The sequence below is a fragment of the Carlito syrichta genome, unplaced genomic scaffold (genome assembly GCF_000164805.1).
Source record: "Carlito syrichta isolate Samal-C Ts95f unplaced genomic scaffold, Tarsius_syrichta-2.0.1 Scaffold302727, whole genome shotgun sequence".
In the NCBI taxonomy this organism is placed as follows: domain Eukaryota; kingdom Metazoa; phylum Chordata; class Mammalia; order Primates; family Tarsiidae; genus Carlito; species Carlito syrichta.
Window position 1 is genome coordinate 195,038 of NW_007246823.1, and position 13,087 is coordinate 208,124.

The 13,087-nt window shown below is 45.2% G+C and overlaps 1 protein-coding gene across 1 annotated transcript in view; it reads left to right on the top strand.

Annotated features, from left to right (window-relative positions):
• The window catches only part of MERTK (MER proto-oncogene, tyrosine kinase), a 127,374-nt gene extending 114,962 nt beyond the window's left edge, over positions 1–12,412 (top strand). The window contains exons 16-19 of the mRNA XM_008057096.2: positions 871–980; positions 3,421–3,580; positions 4,405–4,541; positions 11,421–12,412. Of these exons, the coding sequence (XP_008055287.1) occupies positions 871–980; positions 3,421–3,580; positions 4,405–4,541; positions 11,421–11,934 (921 nt within the window). The 3' untranslated portion in view covers positions 11,935–12,412. The remainder of the gene's footprint in view (positions 1–870; positions 981–3,420; positions 3,581–4,404; positions 4,542–11,420) is intronic.
• The last annotated feature ends 675 nt before the right edge of the window (positions 12,413–13,087 follow it).

Sequence of the window (13,087 nt, forward strand, 5' to 3'; positions counted from 1 at the left end):
GCTCAGGCAATCCACTCGCTTCAGCCTCCCAAAGTGCTGGAATTACAGACTAAGCCACCGAACCTGGCCTAGTTTTCTAACATTGCAGTCTGGTTTGACTCTTACAACAGAGAAAACACTACCCTTGAAGTGTATAGGAGGGCCCTACAGGAACAACGAAAATCCCTGACTACACACTTGTAGTGCTTGGTCCTGTGAGGTGAAGACTGTCCTAATTTCTGTCTAGAAGAAAGAAGTATTTTTAAAAACATTTCAAAGTAAAGTGATAGCAGATGTGGGTGCCTAGTTGGAAACAGCTCCTTCTAAGTGGACTTTTGCCTCCTATACATTGGACACCTTCCCCTACATACACACCTCACTGTCACTCCTGTTCCTTCCCCTCCTCTGCGTGGTGTGGGCACTCTGTCCCAATGCCACTCAGAAATCACTCAGGATTGCAGTGGGCATAGTGACTTCTGTCTGTAATCCCAGCACTTTGGGAGGCTGAGGCAGGAAGATTGGTTAAGGCCAGGAGTTCGAGACGAGCCTAAGCAATGAGACCCCATCTCTACCAAAACAAACCGAAAAAAGGACATAACAATCACATTTGACCTCATAATTTGTAAAAAAGAAACAATGTTATTCACTATAAATATTTTTAAAGATGTGGAGAAAAGAATGTGATGTTTATCAAAAAGTTTAAGGGAGTTTTTTTTTCCTTTTTTAAAGACTTATTCGTGATATATTAGCAATATGGAAATGAAAGATTTATTTTCTTGTTTTATCACAACACTCTAAGAAATAAAAACATCATTCCCCACCCCATTCCCATGGAAATCAAGTTTTCCTTTTTAAAAGATAGTCTTTCTTCTTGTTTCCTCTCTTCTCTAGCATATTCCTCTGCAGACGCTATTGAAGTTCATGGTGGATATTGCCCTGGGGATGGAGTATCTGAGCAACAGGAATTTTCTTCATCGAGATTTAGCTGCTCGAAACTGCATGTAAGAATCCTGGGTCATGCTACAAGGGGTTGGATCTCATGGAGTTTGATCTTTGTGGGGATGAGGGGATGGCCCATCGCTGTTAAGATATAGAAGGAAACTGAGTTTGGCAGGGGACAGTGTGACTTGCTCTGAAGATGGGATTATGACTGGGTGTTTGCTTAGGGATTTTCACTTCCACTGCCTCTGAGTCTGCTTGGCTTCCAAAGCTTTCTCCTGAGACTACTTTTTTATTTTCACTCTCTCACTCGGGTAGGAGTGCTAGGTATCACCTTCTGGATCCTTTCCCACTGCCATCAGCTAGCTTTGAACCCAGAGTCAGATAAACATGAATACCGTAATGAAATTCATAAAAGATTTGTCACCAGGCGCAGTGGCTCATGCCTGTAATCCCAAGCCCAAGCGGTCTAGGCTACAGTGAACCATGATAGTGCCTCTATACTTCAGTCTGGGCCACAGAGTGAGACCCTGACTCAAAAGAAAACAGTTTTTATCTTTATTTGTTTGTGATGCTTCCTGGTGAAGAAGTTTTATGCTTTCAATACACAGAAGGCAATGGCTTATTATGCAAATACTTTGTACTTAAGTTCTTCCCGTTTCTTTAGCTTGCTTCAGCAGAGCCATCATCTGCTGTATATCTTCAGGAACTATAACTGTTACTTGATTTTTTTTTTTTTTTTTTTTTGAGTTGGAGTCTCACTCTGTCACCCAGACTGGATGGAGTGCAGTGGCACGCTCCTGGCCACCGCAGCCTCGACCTGCTGGGCTCTGGCGATCCTCCCTCCTGAGCCTCTCAAGTAGCCTGAACTACAGGCACGTGCTACCACGCCCGGCTAAATTTTTTTTAAGTTGCCGGTACTGGTCTCTAACCCACTGGCTCAGACAATCCACTCACCTCTGCCTCCTAAAGTGCTGGGATTACAGGCTGAGCCACCGAGCCGGCCTGTTCCTTGATTTCAAGTTTTCTATTGTGAGAAGAGGGAGTGGTCCTTAAATGTATGATTGTCATTTGTTTTTCTTGGTTAGAGGCATGACAATGGTGCCTTCCCCTTCAGACCTCCCAGCCAACCCCACCTCCAGGTCCCCTTTCACCTCATTTTTGAAAACCTCAAAGGGCTTTTAGTTTTGTTACTGTTTTTATTTTCTGCCATGGAGTAAGAATCATGAAAACCTATTCTTCTCTTACTATTTCCTTTCTTGCTTCTCCCACCAGGTAGGGCGACTAGCTTTCTGGTTTGCCCTAGACTGAAGGGTTTTCCAGGATGTGGGACTTTCAAGTTTTGAAAGTCAGTTTTGAGTAAAAAGAACAAGCTAATCGTCTACCCCAGATGTCTCTCTTTCTCTCTTCTCCTCCTTTTTACTCTTCTTCCACTCCCTCTTCCTCCTTTTTGTCTAGGAGCTATTGTCATCATCCTTGTCATCATTGTTGTTGTCATCTTTGTCGTTGTTGTTGCTGTTACTGTTTGAGTTAGAGTCTCTATCATGCAGGCTGGAGTGCAGTGACATGATCACAGCCACCACAGCCTCAACCTGCTGGGCTCAGGTGATCCTTCCACCTCAGCCTTCCAAGTAACCAGAACTACAGGCGCACACCACAATGCCTGGCTAATTTTTAAAAAATTTTTTGTAGAGATGAGGTCTCTCCAAGTTGCCCAGGCTGGTCTCAAACCCCTGGGCTCAGGCAATTCTTTTGCCTCAGCCTCCCAAATTGCTGGGATTATAGGCGTGAGCCACTGTTCCCTGTCTAGGAGCTGTTTTAATAACAGGCTATAAATGCAATTTTATCCCTTTAATTTCCTGGTTAATTTCCTCAAGCATCCACCTGGCCACCTTAGCAAGAAGCCCAGCATCTACCTCTTGCAGCACGTGCTCCCTACTTCCCCCGGGGGCTTACTTAGTCCACAGGGCCAACATTGCTTCCAGACCTCAAGCAGAAAGGCTACTCGGGCACCAGATTCATCAAACAGAGAGGCCTGGTTTGAGCTGCTGCTCTTTCTGTTTCACTTTGGGAGGTGCGGGTAAGAGGATTGCCTGAACCCAGGGGTTCGAGACCAGCCTAGCAACGTGGAGAAACCTCATCTCGACAGAAAATTTAAAAAATTAGCCAGGTGTTGTGGTGTGCGTCTGTGGTTCTGGCTACCTGGAAGGTTGAGGTGGAAGGATCACCTGAACCCAGCAGGTCAAGGCTGTGGTGGCCGTGATCATCCCTGTTCCCTCCAGCTATCTCCATCCACTGTGCACAGATCCCCACATAGTCCAGAGTGATGCCTCCCCATCTTGTGCTCTGCCACTGGTATCAAAGCAGGACTGTCACAAGCTGATGGGGTTCTGTTTTCTTTTGGTTACTTCTCATTCATGCTTTGGGCTACATCCAACGCAGACCAGTGATTTAAGACTTTGCCTCTGGGGTTGCTTGAGGTCATGAACTTGCTCTCTGTAGGTTGCGAGATGACATGACTGTCTGTGTCGCGGACTTTGGCCTCTCTAAGAAGATTTACAGTGGCGATTACTACCGTCAAGGCCGCATTGCTAAGATGCCTGTGAAATGGATCGCCATAGAGAGTCTTGCAGATCGAGTCTACACGAGTAAAAGCGACGTGGTATGTATGAAGCTTTGATTCAGGGCCCCATATTGCAAAGATTAGGGCATCTGAAAGAAATGACTTCAACTGGTGCTGCAAGACATTTCACTCTATTTTATTCTGAGTTAGGTCCTCACTGTCGCCAGGCTGGAGTACAGTGGCACGACTACAGTCTTGATCTCTCTGGGCTCAGGCAATCCTTCCGCTTCAGCCTTCGAAATAGCTGGGACTACAGGCATATGACACTGTGCCCAACTAATTTTTTTGTAGAGATGAGGTCTCGCTATGGTGCCCTGGCTGATGTTTTACTCTTTGATAAACTAAGGATTGGTAGCATGCTCAGACTTCTCTTTTATTTCTTGCTTGATACTTAAAGCCAGGTGGAACAATAGATTGTGGTGAAGCATCCTGACATTCAGAAGATCCATACTTTGCATAAGTCTTTAATTTATTCCCATTTTTCTTGGCTATCCAAGGATGACTTGTTGCCCGCAACTAAGATATTTCATATTCACATGAAATTGAATGAGTTCATCCAGTGGCTCTTGGGACCAAAATGCTATAGGAAAGGTGCTATGTAATTTTACCCTTGACCCCAGATTAGGAAAACACCTCACACAATGCCTTTGCTGAATTTCCCAGAATAACTTTTGTAAAAATAGGGAGCTGTGACACTCCAACCCCACGCCACTGTTGTGTTGGGAAAGCTGTGTGTCTCACAGATAATTGCCAGCTTTGTGCATGGCCATCAGGGTTTAAGGAAATGACCTTTCTTGATGAAAAAGTCCATTCAGCCTCTGTGGAAAGACTTGCATCCTAATTCGTTTTTGCTTTGTCCCCAGTGGGCATTTGGCGTGACGATGTGGGAAATAGCTACACGGGGAATGACTCCCTATCCAGGGGTCCAGAACCACGAGATGTATGACTACCTCCTCCACGGCCACAGGCTGAAGCAGCCCGAGGACTGTCTGGATGAACTGTGAGTGAGCGTCTCTGTGTCCCTAAACGCTCTGCCCAGGGCAGCCACTGGGCTCTGGGAAGAGACCTGGGAAACGCAGCCATAGGAGAGGAAAGGGCTGCTGTTAGCCAGGCAGGCGTGTGCAGAGGGTTGCACCTCAGACACCCCAGGCCAGTGGCCACTCTTGATGTGGGAGATGGCATTGACATCACATCCCCAGTGAACCCACCATGGTTCACTCACGCACAAGGTCTCAGCCTCAAAGGATGGGTGCTGTCAAGTTAAGGCAATGGCATGTGTCCCCCAAAATATTCCTTATGTGCCTGAGGAAATACATCCACAGATAAATAGGTTTGCTTATAGAGCATGGGATCCATCAGTGATTCCTCACCTTCTTTCAGTCCAGTTATCCTTCTCTTTCAATGTAGCATTTCAAACACACCACTCACAGGAATACCCTTCATTAGGAAACTTAGAAATCCAAGCCAGACACTTTAAGATCAGACTGGGGTCAGAATTACTAGGGGGTTATTCTAACAATGCAGTTCCTCAGCCCTGTGCCTGGAGATTGTGATGCTTTTGGTACAAAGTGGGCCCAGAGTATGTGTTTTAAAATGTGCTCGGCCAGAAGTGAGAACCCCCAGCTCCAACACATGTAAGACCGCAGGGCACATCCCTTCCTAACGGGCCCCTCTCTGTCTTAAAAGACAGGCAGTGTGGGGCAGTGGCCTGGACCTTGGCGACAAACAGGCAGGCTCTGCCTCCTAATTAGCCACATGTGTGGGCATGGCAATTAATCTCCCCTAATCACCTTGCTGACCTTTTTAAAACAATTTCTTTTGGTGATTCAAACCTTCCTAATGGTAAGTCTCTTCCCTGTATAATAAGGGCCGTGGGCTTGGAGAGGAGCATTCTCACTGGATTTAGCATTTTGGGACAGTAGGCCTGTACTGGCTTGGTCATGGAGTGCCATGCCCAGGCTTGTGCATGTGAGCATAGACACCACCACCGTCCCCCTACTCCCACATACATTCTGGCTCTGCTACCCCACACGGGAGAGAGAACTTGGGTCCCTTTGCCCCCAGTCCTCCCAGGTCTCTTCTAAGCCAAACAAAAGGAAACTGTTTTCATCAGAACGTCGCCTTGCTTGGTAGTTATGGTGGTGGAGGTGGTGGTGGTTATTGTGGTTGTGAATGTCTCACATTAAGAACAGAAACAAACACTGTAAATCTTTTTAAGGCATCGTGAAATGCTAATTAAATTAGTTCTTGGGTTTCATGGTAGTTTTCAAAAGGACCATGTTCATGAAATGCTCTCTTCTGAAAATAAGAAAGCATTTCAATCAAACAATGCTGACTGGAAAGAGTTTTGTTGCAGTGTTTTTCTTAGCTTTCCCCACGCACCAAACAAAGTTGATATTTGCAGTGATTATCTTGGGTCTTAGTGAGGTCTAAGCTGTGTCACATTGTGGTTTTTTAGAGCCCAGGCAAGGGAATGCTGAGTTGACTTTCTGTGAGACTTTTTAGGGAACAGAGACCAGAGTCAGCACTCACTGTGTGGCTAGGGATGTCAGGCGGAAGCACCCAGGCGGCCCCGCAGACCCTGCCTCCAGCTGTGGCCCCCACCTCCAGCTTTGGCTACGCTCTGGCCTTGAGGCCCTGGGGAGCCCGGCTTGCTTCCCTGTCTTCTCTCACATCTGGAGGCTGGCAAACCACAGCATCCCCCAGAGAGGCCTCTGTTTCCATCTCTGAGGTATTTCCTTTTAAAAATGAAATGAATCCTTCTAGCTTCTTGCTGTCTAAACATAGTTGAGATGAGTTAACTCCTGTGTTGAGTTTTCTTCATTTTTTTAAAGAGTCAGCTCTGAAATACAATGATATAAACCACAGAGTGCATGTCGTGGCCTGCCCGCCGGTCCCGCCCCTCCAAGGGCCACCTCCTCATGGCATCATCCCCACCTCTTCATGACCAGACTGCAGGCCCTGCCCCACTGCCCAAGTGGCTGCTGTCTGTTATGCCAGCTTCCATGGCACATTTTCCCACTGAGCTCATCACAGCTACCCCACAGCCCTCAGGACGTTCCCCACCAACTTACCACCATAGCTCATGACACCAACACTCATTCCTCTCCAGAGTGACACTTGGACGCCACCTTGTTCTCTCTGTCCCACTGGGTCCCACCAGCTAGCAGATGTCCTTCAGAGTACTCCTATTCTTCCATTCCTATCGCTAATACCAGCAAACCATAGCATCCCCAGGCTGGATGGGGCCAGGGTCATCTGCTCCCACTCCCTCATCACATAGGAGGAAACAGTGGCACAGCATAAATGAGTAAATGAGTGGCCAGGGCCAGCACCACTTCCTGCTGAGCGGTACAGGCAGACCCTTTAATGTTTCCTTCTTCTGGTTCCTGACTCTCCTTCACCTCCAGGCTCCTAATATAGCCTTTGAATGGCCGCCAAAGCAAACTTTCTAAAATTAGGATCATGGAGTGCTTCTCCAGCTCATCTTTCTGTGATTTTTCATTGCCCATGGGGTGAAACTCAAATCTGTTGGGATCTGACCTGACAGGCAGGGCAACTGAGTGGCTAAGAACCTGGACTGTAGGACCAGACATTCCTTGATTTGAGTTTCAGCTTTATCCTCATCCTTGGGCAAAGCATCAGCCTCTCAGGTTCCCCATCTGTAAAATGGGTATAATGGTCCCTGTGTCATGGGATGGTTATGCTGATTGAGCAAGCTGACATCTATAAGGTATTTTGTACAATCGCACCAAGAGTAAACCTGAAGGGAAGATCGGTGGTTGATATTTTCAGTGAAAGAAACAGAGGCTGTGGATAAGAGCAGGGGCCCTGCGTTAGATGGACTGGGCACTGCTCCTGACTGCTGGCATGACTTCAGTCAGTCCTCTCCAAGCCTCAGCTGCCCTGTGAGTGGAACAGCATTTCTTCCTTCCTGGGGCTGCAGTGAGGAGTGAACAGTTGGGACACGGCAGCCACCCCATGGCGAGCACTCGCTGGTAACATTCTATCTGCGTCAATCACGCTGACTCGGGCTCCTCTCTGGGGCTAACATGCTGCCTGTCACAGCACTGCCCTCAGACTTCTCCCACCTGACTTTCCCTGCACTGTCCATGCGCTCTCGCACATCCTGGCATCCAGGGCCGGCTTGTTGGCAGGCGCAGAGCAGCCCTGCCTCTTGCCTGCTGCTTGTCTGTCCTGAGGACTGCAGCTCACACCCACCCTCTCCCTCTCAGAAACCCTCTTCTACTCACTGATCTGTCCCTCCATGCCATCTGAGGCAGCCTAGGCCCAGAGAAGGAATGGGGTGGGAGTCCTGGGGGCTGAATGGCAGAGCTAAGGCAGGTGTTGGCCAGTACAGTGGTGACACACGCGTGGCTGATGAGAGGTGGACGTCTGTTCCCTGAGCAGACTTGCAGCCCTGTGTTCTGCTATCCTCAGAGCCAGGAACAAAGCAGATGCTTGAAAAATAGGGGTAAAGTCATACTTTTATAAATTTTGTAAATTTATGCAATAGTATTTTTTTAATTATGGTAAAATATGCAAAACAAAATACTGATTTGACTACTTTGTATACAGTTTAGTGATATTAAGTACATTCACATTGTTGAATAACTATCATCACCATCCATCTTCAGAACTCTTTTCACCTTATTTTATTTTAGAGTCAGGGTCTCACTCTGTCATCCAGACTGGAGCGCAATGGCATGATTATGGCTCACAGCAGCCTTGGCCTCCTGGGTTCAGGCGATCCTTCCACCTTGGCCTCTCAAGCAGCTGGACCTACAGGCACATGCCACTATGCCTGGCTAATTTTTTTTTTTTTTTTTTGAGTCACCCAGGCTGGAGTGCAGTGGCATGATCACACCTCACTGTAGCTCAACTTCTTCAGCATTAACCTCCCAAGTAGCTAGAGTTACAGGCACATGCCACCATGCCCAGCTATTTTTCTTGATTTTTTTGTAAAGACGAAGTCTCACTATGTTGCTCAGGCTGGCCTCAAACTTGGCTCGAGAGATCCTTTTACTTTGGCCTTCCAAAGTGCTGGGATTATAGGCCTGAGCCACCACGCCTGGCCCCAGCTAATTTTTTTTTTGTTATTTTGTAGAAATGAGGTCTCACTATGTTGCCTAGGCTGATCTCAAACTCCTGGGCTCAAGAGATCCTCCTGCCTCTGTCTCCCAAAGTGCTGAGATTACAGGTGTGAGCCACTGCAGCCTTAAAACTTTTTTCATTTTATACTGAAACTCTCTGGGCTCGGTGGCTCAGTCTGTAATCCCAGCACTTTGGGAGGCTGAGACAAGTGGATTGCCTGAGCCTGCAGGTTTGAGACCAGCCCGGACAACTTGGCGAGACCTTGTCTCTATGATAAATCAAAGAAATTAGCTGGGCATGGTAGTGCGCATCTGTATGTCCGACTACTTGGAAGGCTAAGGTAGAAGGATCACCGGAGCCCAGCAGGTTGACACTAGGGTGGCCGTGAGCATGCCACTGCACTCTAGCCTGGGCAATGGAGTGAGGTTCCAACTCAAAAAATAAAATAAAACTGAAACTCTGTACCCATTAGGCTACTTCCATTCTCCCCTGCTCCTAGCCCCTGGCAACCTATATGATTGCATCTTTTATCAAATCTCAACAGGAAAACAAAAATGACCATTTTCAAGGGCAAATTACCAAACATATTTTTTCTTGCCATTCATAAAATGTAAACTACTAAACATCACAGCCTTACTATTACTTACCAGGTATAGAGCTTCCTGTTAACCCCCTTGGTCCACTACTATGAAATCGCCCTTTTGTGGGAGTAGGTTAGACAGTAGACATGCTCACCATGTCTTTAAAAGTCATATTTATATTTTTATGTATTTTATAAAGTGTTGAATGTAAAAGAAATTTCAAAGTGATGTTGCTTCTATTTTATATGAAAAAAAGATGAATTATGTAAACACTTTGTCCTAAGACATGCAATAAATGAAAGTAAATTAAATAGCACAGCCCTTTGATGAAGTTAATGAAAAGAAGATTATGTTCCTGAGGACAAAATGTCTCAAAGCTCATCTCAGACCTCAAACAATCAAGGCTCTGTGGAAAACAGAACCATGCAAATTGATTTATGCCATGAAAGCCCCCCCAAGTAGAAACAGAAGTCTTTTGCCAAGTCTAAAAGGCCATCTAATAAAGGTAAGGCGGGGAAATGAAAAAGAACTAAGTCTGAGACGAGAATGAGAATCATGAGACATGGAGATGCGCTGTGCCGTTGTCTAGGAGTCCTGCATCCAGGATTCTCTTTACATGGGTGGTGCTTTGCATATCTCCGCCTTCTAGAAGCATGTGTAAGTGTGGATTAAAGCAGAGACACTAGACAAACGAAAAGATATTTTACACATCTACATGAGATCTGTGTGTTGTATATGAGCCATGTTAGTAGAATTAGTCAGTGGATCTGTAGGCTGTAACTAAATGTAAATATGGAATTGCTCATAAGATACCAGTAATCTACTTCAGGCATCAGATGATTTAAATTTGAATTGTTTTTTTTTAATCCTATGACATATGCATAACCAGTTTATCAACACAGGAAAGGAGCAAAATGAGATGATGGTATAATTCACCCTTCATCTCAACCTAGGGATTCCTAATTGTCATTTCTCTGGTTTTTTTGTTTGTTTGTTTGTTTTGAGTTGGAGTCACACTCTGTTGCCCAGGCTGAAGTGCAGTGGCACATTCGCAGCCACCGTAGCCTTGACCTCCTGGGCTCAGGCCATCCTTCCACCTCAGCCTTCCAAGTAGCTGGAACTATAGGCACGCGCTACCACACCTGGCTTATTTTTTAATTTATTGTAGAGATGAGGTCTCACCAAGTTGCCCAGGCTGGGCTCAAACCCCTAAGCTCAGACAATCCTCTCATCTCGACCTCCCAAAGTGCTGGGATTACAGGCTTGAGCCACTGCGCCTGGCCTCATCTCTCTCTGTTTTACTGTGCTCCTTTAAATGTCCCTCCATCATAATTCATAATTATATTGAACACTGGGAATGAGAAAACTATTCAGAAGAGAGTCATCCTTTGTAGAATGCAGCAGAAGAGATCATGTGGAGTCCATGGATGTAGGAGTTGTCCAGTCTGAATCTGGTTCCCCTACTGCTCCCTGGTACCCACATTTGCCTGGCATGTTCTGTAACATCCCTGAGCTCACTCTCATCTTCATTACAAAGTGATGATGACAGGGCTGTTGAGAAGACTAGATGGAGTGATACACAACACACACCTACCCCCCCCACCCTCACTTTTGCTTCTGGCCTTGTTACCCCTAGCCCTGGGTTCCCATGCAACTCAGCTCTCCTTGTAACAACCCAGTTTGATGGCATAGGACAGAGGTGAGCAAATATTTTCTGTGTAGTGCCAAATAGTCAATATTTTTGGCTTTCAATTCTACCATTGTAGCAAAAGCAATTATAGACAACAGTAACCAAATAGTCATAGCTATGTTCCAATAAAACTTTATTTATGAAGCAGACTGTGGGCCAAATTTGGCTCATGTGCCAAAGTTTACCAACCCCTATATAAAGAAAAAACTCTTATTTGCAAAGTCTCTGTTATTCCTGGAAGCAGAGCCGCTTTCTTATCAAATACCCATGGAACACTTACAAAAGTTTTATAAGTAATAGGCCACCAAAAAAACTCAACAATTTTCATAAAATGAAGAATGAATGTTGATTAAAATATGATAAAAATCAAAGATTACTGAATTGTATACCACATCTTTAAAATAAAATAAGTTAATTTTAAAAATCAAAGATTAGATGAAAACAGAGGGGGTGGATCGCACTAAGGGACCTGAGTGCTGTGCCAGGAGATAATTCACTTTTTTGTGACTTTTAGGTATGAAATAATGTACTCTTGCTGGAGAGCTGATCCCTTGGATCGACCCACCTTTTCGGTGTTGAGGCTGCAGCTAGAAAAGCTCTTAGAAAGTTTGCCTGACATCCAGGACCAAGCAGGCGTCATTTACATCAACACACAGCTACTGGAGGGCTATGAGGACCTGGCTGAGGGCTCCACGCTTGCTCCACTGGACTTGCACATCGACCCTGCCTCGATCATTGCTTCGTGCACTCCCGGCGCTGCCATCAGCGTGGTCACAGCAGAAGTTCATGAGAACAGACCTCACGAAGGACGATACGTCCTGAATGGCAGCAATGAGGAATGGGAAGATCTGGCTCCCACCCCCTCTGGTACAGTCATGGCTGAAAAGAACAGTGTGTTCCTGGAGGACAAGCCTATAAGAAACGGGGTCTCCTGGTCCCATGCTAGCACGCTGCCCTTGGGGAGCCCATCGCCAGATGAACTTCTATTTGCTGATGACTCCTCAGAAGGCTCAGAAGTCCTAATGTGAGGAAAACTGGGAGGAGACATTCCAAAATCAAGCAAATTCTTCGCTTTAGGAGACCCCAGCTGTGCTTGATGTTTTCAATATTTTTTTTCCTTACCAAGTAAACTCTATGGCCTTAAAGCACCAGATGAATGTTGCCAATCAAAGTCATCATTAAAAATACATAATATATATTTATTTAAAGACAAAAAATATATATGTATATAGTGGAAAGAGACGAGGATGTTATATTTTAATAAATGGTGACTTCTTTCACTTATCTTGCAGACCTTAAATTTTAAGCTTCATCTGTTCCTTGATACTAACATTTGTACAGAGTCAAAGTTGTTTTTTAAAGTTCTTTTCTTTTTCATGACTATTAAATGTAAAAGTATTTGTAAAATGAAATGCCATAAATGACTTGGGTTCCAGTTTTCATGTATTTGATAAGAATGATTCACTTAGTATTTAAAGTTGTATAACTGATTTTCTGATATGACTTCCTAATAAAATATGAATGAGGAAGAATGTGAAGGATGTGTTGAACTTCCTTGAGATTTGGAAAGACAGTGGTCACCGGCAACCTCTCGGGCCCTTCACCAAGGAAATCCCTCAATGCAATTTCTCTGACCATTCTTGGGATTGCTTTTTAGAGATTCCACTCTAGGAATCTGTAGATGAGGAAGAGAAAAACGTTAAAGGATTGAAAAATTCAATCTGAGTGGAGGGACTTAAACTGTAGAAGAGGATCTGACGGGTGAAGCACTTTTTGTTTGAGAGGCATTAAGTCACAGTAGGTAGGCATGGGCAATCACAGGTCACAGTTACAAGAGCTCGGCACACCTGAGTTCACGTCCTCACTCCGCCACTTCCTAGTAGCTATCATTTGTACAGCACTTGTGATGTTTCAAGCACTTTATGTGAACTGTTCTTTTTAATCTGTATGTCATCATACCATGGATACCAAGGCTATTGTCACATATGAGCCAGGAAACCAAGACTTTGAGAGGTTGAGTAACCTGCTGATATTCCACATCTAGAGAGTGGGAGTGAGTCAGAATTTAGAACCCGGTTCTGGCAGGCTGTAAGCATGAGATGTGAGTGTGTACTCCAGAGCCTCTCAATTTTTTAATTTAATTTTTTTTTTTTTTTTTTTTTTTGAGTAGAGGTCTTACTC